The sequence below is a fragment of the Arvicanthis niloticus genome, chromosome 19 (assembly GCF_011762505.2).
Source record: "Arvicanthis niloticus isolate mArvNil1 chromosome 19, mArvNil1.pat.X, whole genome shotgun sequence".
Lineage (NCBI taxonomy): Eukaryota > Metazoa > Chordata > Mammalia > Rodentia > Muridae > Arvicanthis > Arvicanthis niloticus.
Window position 1 is genome coordinate 46,906,370 of NC_047676.1, and position 17,820 is coordinate 46,924,189.

General features: G+C 35.6%; 1 protein-coding gene across 7 annotated transcripts in view; it reads left to right on the top strand.

The window, feature by feature from the left end:
• Ipo11 (importin 11) overlaps positions 1-17,820 on the top strand; it is a 154,687-nt gene that overhangs the window by 58,370 nt on the left and 78,497 nt on the right. For 5 of the 7 annotated variants that reach the window (XR_013105081.1, XM_034523467.2, XM_076916229.1 and 2 more), the window contains exons 17-24: positions 102-135; positions 769-809; positions 1,423-1,539; positions 5,921-6,034; positions 11,320-11,435; positions 14,624-14,700; positions 17,454-17,480; positions 17,672-17,751. Coding sequence is in view for 6 of the 7 variants with exons in the window: in XM_034523467.2 (XP_034379358.1) it covers positions 102-135; positions 769-809; positions 1,423-1,539; positions 5,921-6,034; positions 11,320-11,435; positions 14,624-14,700; positions 17,454-17,480; positions 17,672-17,751 (606 nt within the window). In the remaining variant the exon portion in view is untranslated. The remainder of the gene's footprint in view (positions 1-101; positions 136-768; positions 810-1,422; positions 1,540-5,920; positions 6,035-11,319; positions 11,436-14,623; positions 14,701-17,453; positions 17,481-17,671; positions 17,752-17,820) is intronic. The other 2 variants (XM_034523470.2, XM_076916230.1) reach the window with 1 other exon arrangement.

Consider the following 17,820-nt stretch of genomic DNA (forward strand, 5'->3'; position numbering starts at 1 on the left):
AATTTTGCTGTCATTATGTATTAATGATGTTCAGTAATTCTAAGAATTATTAAAAACTCGTACTGTAATTTGATTTTTTTTCTCTTTCTTTTTTTTTTTAGGTCCGAATTGAAACAGCAACAACTCTGAAGTTAAATATCCTTCAATTTTTTTTTATTTGCAAGATTTTTTTGCAATTTCTTTAAAATTTTAATTTGTTGTTTTATTTACTTTATGTTATAGTGTTTTGCCTACAAGTTAGTGCCACATATGCACCTGGTTTTTTGAGGGGGCAAGAAAAGAGAGAGCCTCAGATGCCTGGAAATGGAGTCATTATGTATGGTTGTGGGAGCTGGGAAGCAAAGCCAAACCTGGAAGAACAGCACCGCTCTTAACCACTGACCCGTCTCTCTAATCTACTGTAGCTAATTAAAAATAATATTAAAACCTAAAAAAAAACTTTTTAAAGGACTTAATTACAAAGAAGTTAAACTTTTTTTCATATTGTTTTGAATCAGAGTGTCATGTAGCCCAGCCTGGCCTGGAGCCCTACACAGAGTTGAAACTGGCCTTCAAACTCTGGTCCTCCTGCCTCTTCTGCCTCCGCAGTTTGGATCACACCGAGCCTTGAGTTCAACATTCTAAAATTAGTTATTTTGTGAAATTAATTTTTAGAATAATTAAAATGTAATTTTCAAAAAACAAATATTTATTTCAATAATTTATTATAGATGTATTTTTATCTTGAGAAATTTCATGCATTTTCAATATTCCTTAACTGCTTTTTACCTGTTGATGATTTTGAATTTAGGACAGATCAGTTTTTACCGGTAAGAGTACTGATTTCCATGTTTTGTAACAATTTCTACTTATGTCTTTGGAGTATATATATATTGGTTTATAACTGTAATTGATATGTATTTTTAATTTTAAAAATATACATGACTTATTTCATGTATATGTGCGTGAACATGTGTCTGGCATGTTTGTGGAGATCAGAGGAGAACTTGAGGTTTTGGGTTTCTTATATTAGAATAACAGGTATCTATTTTGTATTTTGTATTTACATGCAACATCTAATAAAGACTTCATCAGTTCAATGGCCTGTTGATTACAACAGTTAATGTTCTTATTGCTTTAATTCACAGCCTTTTTGTATTATCTGCAACAGGTTTTTATGGAAGTATAGTTACAGGGCACAGTTAATAGCTAAGTTGACAAAAGCACAATTTAGACTAGTTTTTAAACATTTCTGTTTGTGGATAATTAAGATTCTAATGTGTATGCATTTAGCAGTAATAAAGAAAAAATGGTGTCTTATATGCTGGCAGCTTGTTTTAAGTATTGTTTAGGGTTTGTATTTTTGTTTCATTGCTTCTATCTGATTTGTGTTTATGTACAAAGAAGTTTATATTTTGTAACCTCTGTTCTTTCTTCTTGCAGTATTTGGAAACCATGTTCACACTGCTTTTTCAGTTGCTGCAGCAAGTTACAGAATGTGATACAAAGATGCATGTTTTGCATGTCCTTTCCTGTGTGATTGAAAGAGTCAATGTACAGGTAATTTTGTGAAACATAAGAAGGGTCAGATGAGAATCCATACACATACATATACACACATATACACATACACACACACACATACACACACACACACACACACACACACACACATATACATATATATATATATATATATATATATATATATATATATATATATTTAATATCTTTGCTTTATATTGTGGCAAAGATAAAGTATTCTTAAAATGCTTTTAATATATATGTCATCATTTCATTTATTGTTTTCCAGAGTTGACATTTGTATTGGATTTATTAAAAGTGACTAAGAGAAGCCAGTTGTGTTGGTACATGCTTGTAACATAGCAACTGGGAAGCTGAGGCAGGAGGATGATTGAGAGTTCAAATGATAGTAAGACCTTGTCTCCAGATACCAAAAGTGAAAGATTTAAGAATATTTAAATACTAAATTTATATCTATGGTGTGGAGGTATTTAGAAAGTAAAATTTTTAAAAATCTAGTGTGCTCAATAATTTTAGAAATTTTAGAAAGTAAAATTTTTAAAAGATCTAGTGTGCTCAATAATTTTAAAAGTTCAGAGTATTTAGTAACTAAGCAAGATGCATCCTAGCACATTTAAGTTTTCTTAAATTTGTTATTTTTACCTATGTCCATAGACTCATTTAAAGATTGATTTTGTGCATTATACGTATTGCATATGCGTGCCAGGTAGGTGAGAAGACAGCTGGGGAGTCCGTTCTCTTCTTGTGCCTTGTATATAGAGAGAGGCAGGCAGGGTTTCTGTGTGTGCCTCTGATGTGCCCTGTGAACTCTGAGCTGATTCTCATGTCACCCTCTCGGTTTGTTAAAGGAGTGCTGGGATTGCAGGTGTTCACCATGATGTCCAGCTTCTTACATAGATTCTCGGGATCAGTTTGACAAGTGCTTTTGTCAACTGAGCCATATTTTTGACTTTAAATTTTTTTAAAGATTTATTTATTTTATATATGTGAGTACACTGTCACTGTCTTCAGACATAGCAGAAGAGGGCATCGGATTCCATTACAGATGGTTGTGAGCCATCATGTGGTTGCTGGGAATTGAACTCAGGACCTCTGGAAGAGCAGTCAGTGCTCTCAACCGCTGAGCCATCTCTCCAATCTCTCCAGCCCCTTGTCCTTATTTTTACTTCAAACCAAATATTTTGTGTGTGTGTGTGTGTGTGTGCGCGCGCGCACGCGTGCACGCTCATACTATTTTTGCTGGCATCGTATACATGATTAAATATAAAAATGATTTGTAAAGTTCTTAAAAATTAGATTATTTATCTTTCCTTGTCCCCCCGCCACCCTGATTTCCAAGAAAAATGAGTCATCCACGAAACAATGGTATAATTATTCTCTAGCCTTTTATATCCTGGTTCAGGATATTTTTTGAAAGCAGAGAAGTATTTCTAGGAACGATGGTGTTTGGAGTTCACTGGCTGAATCTACTCTTAGATTTACTTTTTCATGAATTCGGACATCTTGCAGTTGCTTATTTATTCCAAGGCTATTGATGAGAATAGCTACTAATATTGAGCAGTGGCCATGTACCTCTCTTGTGCCAAGTGTGCTGCATATATGTCTCATTTAATGCCTACAGACGTCTTGGTGAGACTTGACATAAGAAATTGGTCAAAAGTTTATACTTCTTTCTGTGTTTTTGAGGCAGAGACTAATGTAGCCCAGGCTGGCCTCAAACTTGCAATGTAGGCAAGCATACATTTGAATACCTGATCTTCCTGCTTATCCTCCTAACTGTTGGGATAGCAGGTGTAGGCCACTGTACCTAGAGAAACATTCGTAAACTTGGGCGGTAATGCTAGTGTTCATTTAATTATTGTGTAATTGCTATGTCAGGTTTGCGTCGCTTTTTTTTTTTTTGGTTTTTTCGAGACAGGGTTTTTCTGTGTAGCCCTGGCTGTCCTGGAACTCACTCTGTAGACCAGGCTGGTCTCCAACTCAGAAATCCGCCTGCCTCTGCCTCCCAAGTGCTGGGATTAAAGGCGTGCGCCACTACCGCCTGGTAATATTTTAAGTTCATTTTTTTTTTTTTTTCTTTTTTTTTTTTTTTTTTTTTTTTTTTTTTTTTTTTTTTTTTTGGTTTTTTGAGTGCGTCGCTTTTTATATTGAGCAGATCTTGGTACTGCTTTCTTAATGTAATTATCTCTTAGCACTTTAAGTTTTTGTTACAAAGAATTATATTATTTCATTTGAAGATGGTTTTTGAATATTAAATAATTAACTGAAGATGGTTTTTAAAACTGTAAGTCTCTGACCTTGTTATTCATTTTGAGTAAGGTCTTTAAACTTGTTTCATGTATAAAATGGGAGTTATGATTTTGAACTCAGCAAGGTTACAGGATATCATGATAAGAAATTACTACATATCTCTAATATATTTTAGAGTATTATACATTTTTAGTAACTTATTTGTTAAAAAGTTGGTTTTAAATGCAAGATTTGTCCATTTACTTATATAAATCTGATTTTCTTTCTTTCTTTTTTTGATTTTTGTTTTTCGAGACAGGGTTTCTCTGTGTAGCCCTGGCTGTCCTGGAACTTACTCTGTAGACCAGACTGGCCTCAAACTCAGAAATCTGTCTGCCCCTGCCTCCCAGGCATGTGCCACCACTGCCTGGCTGAATTTTTTTTTTCTTTTGAACAAATTTATTTTTCATGTGTCTCCTCAAACTGCCATTGCATTTTTTCTTTCACCGAGAGCTCCAGGTATCTGTTATACATTTTTAAAAAAAAATAATATCAAGATAAGAAATGGCTAAAATATCAGTTCTTTCATTCTTTAACTTTGTAACCTTTACATAAGTTTATTACTGTGTCCTTGTCCGTTTACCCTCCACACTATCTTTCACTCACTGAATTTGATTTTGTCAGATTATGCTAGTTTAGTGAAGTCATTATTTTTGTACTATAGGGTACAGTTACTTAAATATTAATTCTTAGTTTTGAAAAAAAGTAAATTTTTACATTTTATTTATTTGTTTTTATTTGTATGGATGTTTTACATGTATGTCTGTTCACCATGTACATGCCTGATACCTGAGGAGAACGGAAAAGCATGTTGGCTCCCCTGAGACTGGAGTTCTAGATGGTGTGAGCCATCATGTAACTATGTAACTCCTGGGAATGAAACTCAGGTCTTCGGCAAGAGCAACCAATGTTCTAAACTGCTGAGGCATCTCTCTAGACTCATAACAAATATTTTAGAAAAGCATAGTTAAATGATGTCATTCCTGAGGATCTACAAATCTCTAGGTGAAATAAATATGCTGTCAAGTTTTATGGCAAGCAAGTCTTTGAGCGTCTACATTTCTAAAGAAAAAGAAGAAAATTGAAGGGCCTCTGTGAAATGTATGCAAAATTTTAATTTAAAAGATGAAATATCATTTAGGATTTATAATAGTTTTTAAACCTTCTAAGAAAGGACCCTTGTTAAAGCATTTGTTACACTATTGCATTTTTTTTTTTGCCCATGGTTTCAGAATATGTTTAGATTGCAAGTGAAGATCTCCTTTTATTTGATACTGGTGGTCAGACTCCTCTCCTTCCATCCTCCCAGATATTCCAAAAGAACACTCACCATGAGATTAAGTGCATGCTAAAGTTCATGCTATTGAATATTCATGCGATGTTGTATACCAAGATGAATAATCTTGAACTCAAACTTCACACCAGTTGATTATTAAATGCCCATTTTCCTGTCTCAGCCTCTGGCAGTCACCATTCTACTCTGTCACTAATATGATTATTTTAAATATTTTTTGGAAGTGGAATCATTCAGTTTGTCTTTTTATGACTGGTTTCATTTAGCAAACCTTTAAGGTTCCTCTAGATTGCTGAATATTACAGATATTTTCTTTGACTTTTAAATGCTGAGTACTGTGCTTTATCATTCTTGTGTCATATCATCCTGCAGGAAACCAAAGCCTATGGATGTCAGTTAGTTGTATAAAATGGCTTCACATTCTCCCATGTAATTTAAGTCATATTGAGATGATAGAAACAGTTGCCACACTGCACTGTTAGTGATTTAATAGCAAGAGTGCATCTCTCACACACTCTGGATATTTTCTGTCCAAGGTTGGTTGGACCCAAGGATTCATAGATAGAATACACACACACACACACACACACACACACACACACACATACACACACAAACACACGTAGTAAATACATATATATATAGTATTTAATTTAGTGTATATAATTGTGTATATATATATATATATTTAATTTAGTAAATTAATATTAAGTAATTTATTGCTTAATATTTCACTGTTCATACCAGGTTTCTCATAGTACAGTGCCTTTCTTACTAAATAATCTTGTTGTTTCCCTTTTTGTCTGTCTGTAGATCCGTCCATATGTAGGGTGTTTGGTGCAGTATTTGCCTCTTCTTTGGAAGCAGAGTGAAGAACACAACATGTTGCGGTGTGCTATTCTGACAACACTTATCCATCTTGTTCAGGTAAGTGACTTTTCCAGTTTCTTAGGTTGTTTGTTTTTATTTTTTCAACTTATTGTTTTCATGTGATTTAATACTCATGAAAGTCTTCATGCTACTTTTAGACTTTTAAAATGTATAATCTTTCAAAAACACTTTCAAAAACACCTGTCATCGCTACTTAGCGCATTTCTGAGAGTACGTCTTTTGTAGTGTTTTCCAGTGGTTTAGCCCCACAACACATGTGCCCACATGGAATCTGTCTAATACCTAGAACGTTTCAGTATGAACTTGCTCTGCAGTTTATGGTTTTCCTGGCTTTAGAATAAAAACTTCCTTTTTAGAATCCAAGAAGTCACAAAATCAGGTGAACTGCTTTTGAGAAAAGAAATGATTTTGACTTTGGATGTTTCTAATTTTTAAAGCGTTCTAATGTGAAGTAGGTAGAGAGGAATCTGAAACTTAATGGAGAGATATGGGACTATGGCTCCTACTTGAACTATTAAATGTAAATTCTAGACATTTCCACTGAGATATTCTTCTGTGTTAAGAATTACAGCAGTTCATGATCTAATATTAGCAGTTCCTAATATTAGTTTAAAAAACCCAAGATATTTTTATGTTTGGGCTGAACTTATTCTTTCCATAAATGCTTGTAGGTGAGTTTTATCATTTTGAATTCTCAAGAGACTTTTAAATAGTTGATTAATCATACAAACTCTAATGCAATTTTACACCTTTAAATTTTCTGGTAAGATTCCTATGACAGAAAGTTTATCATTTAAACCAATTTAGGTATGCAATTCAGTGATAATAAATGCATTTATAATATACAGCCACTATAATCTAATCTACCTCAATATATAATTTACCTGATAAAATTAGACTACACCATTAAACAAAAATATTCCTCCCAAAACTATCTGCTAAAACACTTAAAAGATGTATTTTTAAAATTAATGTGTGTCTGTGAGAATGTGTATTTGTGTGTCAGTTTCTGTGTGTGTTGTTACTCACAGAAGCCATAAAAGGATGTTGGATCTCCTGCAGCTACAGTGACAGGCAGTTGAGGCCCATCTGGTGTGGGTGCTGGGAACCTAACTGAACTCTTAGAAGGAAGCACTCTTAATTGCTCTTTGGTTCTTGCTAAAGCACTTTTGTAAAATAAATATCCTTCTGGTTATACATTAATATTTAGGATTTTCCTATAAATATTTTTTTTTTTTTTTTTTTTTTGGTAGACAACAGTAATGACTCCGGATAAGATAGTGACTAGTCTGTTAATATTGTAGTTAACAGGAGAGGGACCTTAGATCCTTTGTACTGAGTTCTGGAAACATGGTTTTAGCTCAGTTGGGGACGTTTGTGAGGGAAACAGGAGTAAAACTCCCTGGCTTTTGTGTCTCTTATAGCTTGTCAATCACAGCAACGTTTGTAATCCAGAATTGTCAGTAGAATGTTTCGTTGGTTTTTTTCTTCATTACATTTAACTTACCGGTATTGACCAATAATGCAAAGTTCCAACCAAATAATAATGTGCCTTTCTTTGCAAATAAATATATACTATTTAATACAAAAACTGAGATTGTAGCTTAAATATACTTTGGAGTCATTTGAGAATATTAAGGTACATTGTTAGATTACCCCTCAGATAACATTACCATCTTTCTGCTATTAACATGTAAGATGGACATTAGGGAAGCTGTATATTTTTGCATTTGTATTTTATAAACCTGGAAATCTAATATTAGTAGTCTTTGCCTGTGGAGATTGATACCCATAAAAATAAGTATTCTAGTCTTCAGTAGTTGGCTTCAGTAGAAGTAAATATTTGTTTGTAAGGTGAATGTTTAGTACTTGATACTGGGAAGAGGTAAATAGGACAAATGCTTGTGCAGATGACAGTCTGGGGAGGCACATAACAGTTGTATTAAGATAATCATAGTATAGGGCATATCGTAGTTTATCTGATTTACTGAAAGTAATATCAGACACCAGTGAAGATCTATGTCCTGACGGAACTGATGTTCAAATCGTGTTGTTAAATACCGTTGGATATCAGTTCTTAGTGACATGGTATCTTAGGGATGAGAGTGATGAAGATATTTGAGACAAATGTACCTGCACATATAAAGCTCCAGTATTAGTTAAGCTTGTCATTTTGGCAGAATACCTTATGTAAACAGTTTAAGGGAGGAAGGATTTAGTTTTGGTTATACTTTCAGTGATTCCGTGCATGTTTCTGGGTCTCCTGATGTGGCTCTGGGGAGACAGACCATGTGGCAGCAGGAGTGTGACAGAGTTTAGCATGCAGTGGACAGGAGGCACAGTGAGAGCCTGAGGGGCCATGGACAAGACACCATTCCTAGGACATGCCCCGATTGGCCTGGACTCTTAAGCTTTTCACAGTTCTCCAAAGTAGTGCCAGCAGCAAGGGAGCAAGCCTTTATTGGCTTTTCTGTGATTGGCATGCTATATTAACCAGTAACAACTCTAAGTGCCACAATGTGGTGATATTTTTTCTTTAAATATTAATTTTAGGTACAGATAGGGTAAAGTTAGTTATTTATTTTTAATGAAGAGTGATAGAACTCTCTACTACTCTCTTTTCTGTTTGGTAGAAGAGTCTACTTTCAGCTTTTCAAGCAGTAACTTCTAGATTTTTTTTCATCTTCCTAGCTCTAAGTCACATGCAGATTTTGTTTATTTCTACATGCATACGTGTGTGTGTGTGTGTGTGTGTGTTTGAGCGTGCACGCGTGTAAGCACAACATGAATGAAGAGGTAAGAGGGTAACTTACGAGACTCAGTTCTCTTGTACCATGTGAATCCCAGGGATTGAACTTGGTCTTCAGGCCTGATGGCAAACAGATGCACTCAATGAACCATCTTGTTGACCCCGTTTTCTATTTAATTTGAGCTTTGGTTTCTAGTGTTGCTAAGTCAGTTACTACTTTTCACTTTATAAATTTGATTACTTTTATCTCTTCTAATATTCTTTTTGTGTTTATAGTCATAGGTCTTAAAAAAATTCTGTACTGTTTCATTGTCAGCTTTATAAAGATGCCATCATAGTATTTCTAATATTACATAGTTGTGTAGTTTGGATAATGAACTTCAGAACTCACATATGTGAGATGAATCAAGAAAGCAAAAGAGCATAGTGTTCAAAGGATTATTTTTCCTAAAAGATAATATTAATTTAAAAAAAAAAAAAAAAAAGCCACCCAGAGCAGGACTGGGAACACTGGTTTGGAATGGGAGTGATACCAGGTCATGGTTAGGAGCATCTATTAACACCGATCAGAGCAGGAATTAAATAAACAGCAGGAAGAGAAACAACTTGAAAAACATGATAAAGATAGAATTGTGGCTTGTGTAGCTGCAGAATGAGGGCAGGGAGGAACCAGTAAGGGCTGTGAGGTATATTGTTACCAGGTAGATAACTGCTCATGTCACATGAGAAAGGACATGTATGGAAGGCTGGTTGACAGTAGTGGTTAAGGTGCCTGTCAGACCATGATACCCTGAGTCATTTGAGTGTCTAAACCTCGAAAATCGGCTTGGAGAAAATAGATTTGTCCATAGTGTGCTCAGTCAGCACGAGAACAATGGCTGACCATCTGTAGGGTACACTCATTTGTAGTCATTTCTTCCTCTCCTTTCTCTCTCCCTTCCCCATCCAGAGCCTCATGTAGTCCAGGTTGACCTTGAATTCACCTAGACAGCTCTGGATGATTTTGAACTCCTGACCTCTCAAGTGCTGTAATTATAGATACATACCACCATACCTTAAATTGGGGGAAAAATAGCTTTCACAGGAAATTTGCAAAGATAGTTATATTCACTTCCATCATCTATAATTATTTTAGAATATGATTTTCCCTCTCTTCATTCTAGTGGGTTACTTAATCACTGATAAGTTTTGTTTTTTTTTGTTTTTGTTTTTTTTTTTAATGAACTTTTATAGTAACATCAGGCCAGCCAGGGCTCTACAGTAAGTCTGGGTCTCCTGAAACAGAATGAAAACAAATAAAAATGGAGAGACAGAGGGAGTCAGAGAATTTGGTTTGTGTTATTTACATTTACTATACAACTGTATTGGCATTTGAAAGATTTTCCAAGAATGGTATTTGGTATTTCCTTTCTGGATCTATTATGGCTTAGAGATTGATTTTTTCCCCCTCTCAAAAGTCCTTTTTGTTTGCTTTAAAATATTTTCACTGTGAGATACTAAACTTCTGTGTCTTAAGAGAGCAACAGACAAACTAGAATTTTGGATTAAACTTTTTTCTTCTGTGTTCTACACACATTAAATATAAACAAAAAATTCCCCATGAAAGTTTTTTTTTGCCTTTTTCTTATATTTAACTGATTCTGACGGTTTTGTGAGTTTTCTCTTGGAGATACTATTATGTATATACTAAATATACAGAATCCTAGGTATCTTTAAAAATTCTTTGCTGTGGAATTGTTATATACATTTCTGTTTCTATAAGTCTAATATGTAATTATTTTTGAAATTTTGTTCTGCCCTTCTAACTATGTGGTTGTTCATGCCTGCTTACTATTGTTAAATATGAATCTACTGTGATAGCAGTGAGCAGTTCAGGCTGGGCTAATTTCATACTTGTTATTTAGCTGAGTGTGTTTATATAGCTGAAAATATCAGTGTTAACTACTTTTTCTGTAGTCGTAGCATGGGGGAAACAAGTATTTCCTGCGTTTGTTGAGCATTCCTGATCTAAGATTCAGAATGCTGCAGAGCAGTAAACTTTTTGGCACCGAGTTGACACCAGAAGTAGGGACTTCTCAACTGGCCTGCTAAGCAATATAGATACACTAATGATGTATTGAATTACCTTTGGGATATATGTATAAGGTATATATGAATTATACATGAATTTTATATTGAGATTTGGGTTCCATTTTCAAGATATTTTATTATTTATTTACAACCATTCTAGAAAATGAAATTCAAAATCTTAATTTCGTCTTTCCTAACCATTTCAAATAAGGAAGACTCAACATATATGTGGAATTTCTTAAAAGGCACCCATACATATATCCTTGGCAAGCATGTGTGTGTATGTATATGTATAGTATTGCCAACTAGAAAGGATGATAGTATTTTGATTTTTACATTTTAGTAATTAATAGAAGTTTGTTTACTAGTATAATGAGGACCGTCCTAAAAGACTCTTATTTACTTTATGTAATATAAATTGTTTTCTGAGGCAAGTAATTGATGGGTGGTGGGGAGGGATCTTAGAGTATCTTATCATAAATTGTATTTATATTTCCTGTAGGGGTTAGGAGCAGACAGCAAGAACCTGTACCCTTTTCTGCTCCCAGTTATCCAGCTGAGTACAGATGTTTCCCAGCCTCCACATGTCTATCTCCTGGAAGATGGTCTAGAATTATGGTAAGAGGGAGAACGTGATGCGATGCTATGGACTACCCTGCTGCTGCTTTCTCTACTTTTGTTCCAGTAGAGCAGAGGTCCCGTAACGGCTTTGAATACTCGGCATTTACAGACGAGCATGTGACGTTGTCATCCTCTAGTTGTTCCCCTCTTCCAGCTTCTGTTCAGTGTAGGCTCCTGATGGACTGTTAATGAGAAATGGCTGTTGTTAAGAGCACTGTCTACTCTTCCAGACTCCTTTGGAAGTTCCAGGTTCTCCGCACATACATGGTAGTTCATAACATCTATAACTCTAGTCCCAGGGCATCTGACACTCTGTTCTGTCGTCCACGGGCACTGTATGGACATGGTGCACAGACGTAAATACAAGCAAAACACCTAAACACATAAAATATAAACAAACAAACCTTTGAAACAGAGAACTAGAGAGAAATTCTAGAAGGGACCATGCTGCATTTCATAATTGGAATTTGACAAATAACCTCGGCATCATCTTACATTTTTGAGTATTTGAAATAAAATGCTTTTGGGGAGTGGCTATTTACTTATAGTTCAGCCTTTACGCCTTTCTAGTGGGTAGCAAGACGTTAGAACTTAGCCTGAGGCCTTAGGTTCAACCCTCAACACCATAAAAAGGGGAAAAAAAATTACCATTTAAACTTTGTTTTTTTCCACGAAGCATATTATGTAATAGTAATGGCAGTTATATTTCATTTTAAAATTCTTTGTTTAATTTGCCTCATCTTTGACTTTTGTGTTGAGCAGTTGTTTGATAGGTAGTTCTCTATTAAAGAACAATTTTTATATTTGCATTTTATCTTCACTAAGGGTTTTTTCTGTAGAATTTTAGTGTCTTATGTTTATTTTGTGAATAATTTTACTCCTTGTTTTCTCTTTTTTGTCTTTCCAAACACTTGTGTGTCAGTGTGCACGTAAGACTAGAGAACAACTGGCAGCACGTGGTTCTCTGCTGCCATGCACGTTCTGTACAGCAAACGGGTTGTGAGGCCTGGCCACAAATGCCCTTAACCACCAAGCCATCTTAAACCCAGCCTTTTTTATATTTTATATTACAGTTTTCTAGTTAAGATGTTCTTACATATAGCTCTTTGTTAGCCAACATGGAAACTCTCTCTTTTTTTTAATAATCACAAATCGTGTTTTGACATTCTTTGCCTTCTTCTTTCTTCACCTTTTATTGATTTACTCTGGAGTTGAGCACCCGATCATTTAAGTTGAAGTTTTCTCCTGTTTTATATAGCTTGATTTATACTGTGAAAGCAGAAACTTAATCTGGACTCACTGGAAGGGAGAAAGTTAATTATGCTGTTTCCTTACTGTTAATTATTAAGGTGTTATAGTAATTCAAGATCCCTGGTTAAGCAAAACTCACCCCCTTAGCCCACACCATCCTATAACCAGAGGTTTCTGATTGTGTTGTTGTTGTTGTTTTGTTTGTTCTTGACCATCTGCACTCCAGATCATTTCATAGCTAGCATAATTTCCAGGGCCATTTTTAAGGGTCTTAACTGAAATTCCATTGATTATGCTTATCAGTTCACTAAGAATTGACATCATTTTCTATCTGTCATTTTGATATCATCATCCCTTCGCATATTACCTGTTTCTGTTACAGAAAGTCAGTTGATCTGTCTCTGTGTGTGTGTGTGTGTGTGAGAGAGAGATCACCTGTTTCAACTCCTCCTACCTTGAGTTTCTTGCAATGATGTTGTGTACCCTTGAACCGTGAGTCAGTGTAAGCACTTTCTGAAGTTGCTTTTGTCAGAATATTTTATCACAGGAACAAGAAAAGAAACTAAAGCAACTGCCATATGTGCACTGAATAAATATGGAGATAGACAAGGTAATGCAAGGTGTTTACATCATCACAAAATATATTGTTATGAAATTTTGTTGGGTATTTATTCAAAGATTTAAGTAATTTTTTTTTAATTTTATTTTTACCTATGTTAGTTTTATTCCTTAACAAGCCCCAAAGGTAGCTTATAAAAAAGAAAGGCTCGCATTTGGCTCCCTGACAGGATTCAGGTCACAGCTGGTTGGTCCCGTTGCTTTGGGCTGTGGCACACAGTGGGGCTTTATGCTAGAGGAAGCCCGTGCATATATGGCAGGTGGGTAAGACAGAGCGGAAGGCCCTGAGGACCACCATTCCCATCAGTAGCATATCTCCAGTGGTCTGAACTCTTTGAGTAAGGTCCCTCTTCTAAAAAGTAGTGCTTAGTTTGGGTCCAGGCACGTGGATGGGCTTTGTAGATCTAAACTATATCAATATCAGATACTAGAGTTTGTTTACTCCCTTTTCCCTGTCTTTTGGTTTGTTTTTTTTTTTTTTTTTTTTTTTTTTTTTTTGCTGTTGTTGCGACACTCATAGTTTTTCTTCTTGAAGTTCTTTTTACACATATTTGGTATTTTAAAACTATATTTTAGACTATTAAAGCATGATAATGGCTTCTAATATAATTGGTTTCTAAATTCATCTTTAGAAAGCATGCAGCATAAGTTGTTTTACTAGTTTATTAGCCCAGTTTGTCATTGGAGGAACACAGAATTGATCAGAAAATTTAGAACAGAATAACTTTATCCCTCTTTCATCAGCATAACAATAATGATTTTGTGTAAATTTATAATTTTTATTCTATTTTAGCATACAGTGTTACTTTTACTATATATATATATATTATTATACAGACAAGAATAATTTAACCTGTAAATTACTTGACTTAAAAGCATGAAGATGTGAATTTAATTACTATAACACACAAAAAAGAAGGATGGTAGGAAAGGAAGAAACCAAACTTGCTTGGTGGCATGTTTGCTGTCACCCCAACACTAGGAATTACAGAGATAGGTGGATCAAGGCTGGGCTTGCTGGCTCACAAACTTAGATAAATGCTGAGTTCTTGGTCAGTGAGAGAACATGTCTGAAAAAATAAGAAGAGGTGGCAAGTCCCTGAAGACTGACACCCAGGTTGCCCCGAGGCCCCTGTGTGGGATGCATGCACACAAGATTGCAGGGTTCCAAGGGAAACTTGTGATGTCGTTGGTCGTGTTGGCAGGCGCTTTACTCACTTTGCCCATTGCTTCTTAAACGAAGTGTTTTTATAGTTGAGTTGTGTTAATGGCATGAGTGGATGTCAGAAGTGTGTTAATTGTATTTTTTTCTCTAGGTTAGTGACATTGGAGAACAGCCCGTGTGTCACACCAGAACTGCTTCGAATATTTCAGAACATGTCACCTCTTCTTGGTATGTCTTCAGATCTTATTGAGATGTTTGGTAATGTAACCACAGCCTAAAAGTATTTTTCCTCACCCCTTTGGTATTATAAGTCCCATATATTGACAAGTCATAGTGATTTTATAGAAATTATTACATATATTTTTGAAGTAACTTTCATTGATTTAAAAGTAAACACTAAATAACATTGGTTTATGGAAATATTGTCAATTAAACTAAGACATAACCTCATTACAAGTCGAGCTTGAACTTTGCCTTAGGAATTTTGTTTGATAGCTCTTCTACATGCTACGAAGACTATATTTTGAAAATCTTTCTTTATACCATGGTTGCACTCAGCTCATTTGACACTGGGAGTCTGTGCTGTAAGTTGTTTAAGCATTGTACATACTTTTTTGTTTTGGCCAAGGAACCACTCAAGGTTTAGTGTCATATATAGTTTGCTGAAGTTTTGCTTACAAATTAGCTAAACACACATGTGTGTGTTGTTCCTGTCTTTCTCACATGGCCTCACACATGCTAGACTGCCTCTTAACACTGAGCTGTAAGTCCCTCAGTACTACACAGTTCCAAACATCACATCTGACATGAATCTGAGGGATCTATGCACTTACTCTTTCCGTCTTTCACAATGTAACTAGATGCTTTCCCTAGTATCAGCATTATCTTCATAGTAGTTAATAATAGTAAATTAGTACTTTTTCTTACACATGAGGAAGCATATTGTAAAGCATATAATAGCACTCTTGTCTGTCTGTCTGTCTGTCTGTCTGTCTGTCTGTGTGGTGGAGAATGCTGAACCATGACCCGGTTAGTGTGACCTCCCACTTACTTACATCCTTAGCTTAAAATCTCTTAAAAATAAAGCTTTGATTATAAAGTCATCCTAGTAAGGGAGTTTGCCATTTCAATTGCACACCTAAATTTATGGCATATTTAATTATATACATATATTAATTATACACAGTGAAGTTTACTGGCCCTTTGATTATTTTTTTAAAGTTTGATTTTTAATTCTTTTGGTGTATGCTTATATGTACTGGTATGTGTATGTGTACATGCACGTGTGGAGGCTGGGACAGGTATCTTCTCTGTTACTTACTCTTGACCTTATTTATTTGTATGTATATAAATGAGTATGTGTTGGAATGAATGTTTGTACACATGTATGTGTGGGGCATCCATGTTCCCATGCATGCATGCACGTCTGAAGAGGGGGCCAGATCCCTTGGAGCTGGAGTTACAGGCATTTGCACGACGCTCTGCTTTATTACATGAGTACTAGGACGTCAGCTCTGGATTTCCTGAGTGAATGGCACCCGCCCTTAGCTGCTGCATCATCTCGTTAATACCTTTATGTTTTGTGCAAGACAGGGTATGTCACTCAACTTGGAGGTCACTGGTCAGCTAGCCTTGCTGGCCAGTAAGTTTATGGGATCCTTTGTGCTCCACCTCCCAGCATTGGAATTAGTCATTCACTGCCATGGCTAGCTTTCTATGGGGGTGTGGATCCCCATGTAGGTCCTCATGCTTGTGCAGGAAGCCATTTACTCACTGAACTCTCTCCCCAGTTCTCAAATCCCAGTAACACTTGGCCATAAAGCATCTTTAATTCTTTTGTTAAACCTATTGTTCTGGGCAAGTATTTCAGTAGAAAACCCCCAAATTTGGACCCTTTGCTGAGAAATTTAATCATAAGTAAGAATTCTAGTTCTGGCTTAGAAAAGTACAGGTTCTTTGAAAACACGGGCAGACATGAGCTAACATATTACAGTAGAAACTTTCAGGGCGTAGTTGGCCATGATGGCTAGATAGTGCCATTGGTCACTTCATTTCTCCCCTCCCCCTCACTAGCCACTTTCTTTTCTTAAGAGCTTTTTTTTTTTTTTTTTTTTTAATTTTGATTTCTTATCTCTCCTCAGATTAGAAAAAATTTCAAGTAATAACCCATAGTCTGTTTTTCAATAAACAGCCCTTTGCTATTTCCCCATGACATGCAATCATGCCCAAAGGCAGTGCTGGCTACTTCCTACTGATTCTCTAGAAAACTTTGTCTTTTTAGTTGTTTTAGGGAAAGAAAGGAAGCGTGCTTGGCATGTCCTTTGTCCTCTGGCAAAGGCCTTGTTTATCTCTACTAGACCTAACTTGGAGATCTTAGATAGTACCAGCCTGTCGAGTGAGAACATCAGCCAGACCTATTATCTGAACCTTCTTGTGAGCAAGGGTAAAGGCTTTCATGTTAGCTTCATACAGCAACCCCACTCTGCCGTCTTTTCCCACTAAGAATTGAGTGTGCTTGGTTCCTACATACTTTTCTTTATAAACCAGGAAACCATAGGGCCCAACTAAAATTTTGCTTTGAAATGAAAAGTCTCAGGCTGTATGGTTTCCTAGCTTTGTTCTGAATGGACAAAAGGGAAGAAATGCCTCTCTCTGGTTTTTATTAGTAAAAGGTGAATGAGAGAGCACTATTAAAGGGTTTCAGTTTTTAGATACTGACTATTTTATGACTACTGGCTAGATTATAGTCAGGAAAATTTATAAAGAAAGCATGTAAGTTGCTTTTATTTTGTTTTCCTTTTACTCAGGCTGGCATTGAACTCACAATCCTCCTGCCTCAACCTCTTGAGTGCTGGAACTATAATTGTGTGTCACCACCCTTGCTGTAACTTAGTTTTCCTTTTTCACTTGTTTGTAGAGATTTTTCTTTTTCTTTTTCTGATGATAAAACATTATCAATCCTGTCTGATCTTCTATCCTAGAGCTTCCATCCAGCTGCCTTGCAAACGGTAAGCTGCATGCTTGCTGCTTCAGGAAAACCATAAACGTCAAAATCACATTAGTAGTCATGGTTAAAAACAAACTGAGTGCTTCATGTTGCCATAGCAACTTAGCTTTAACTAAAGTGAATCATCACTTCACATATATTTTGAACAGCTAGTTAATTTGCTCTTTTAAAAAATAATTACTGTTTTGGCAGAATTAAGTTCAGAGAATCTCAGAACCTGCTTTAAGATCATCAATGGCTATATCTTTTTATCATCAACGGAATTTTTACAGGTATGTCATAGCACTTTTTGCATTGTTAATAATTATATATTATTATTTTGGGTTTTGTGTGGTATCAGG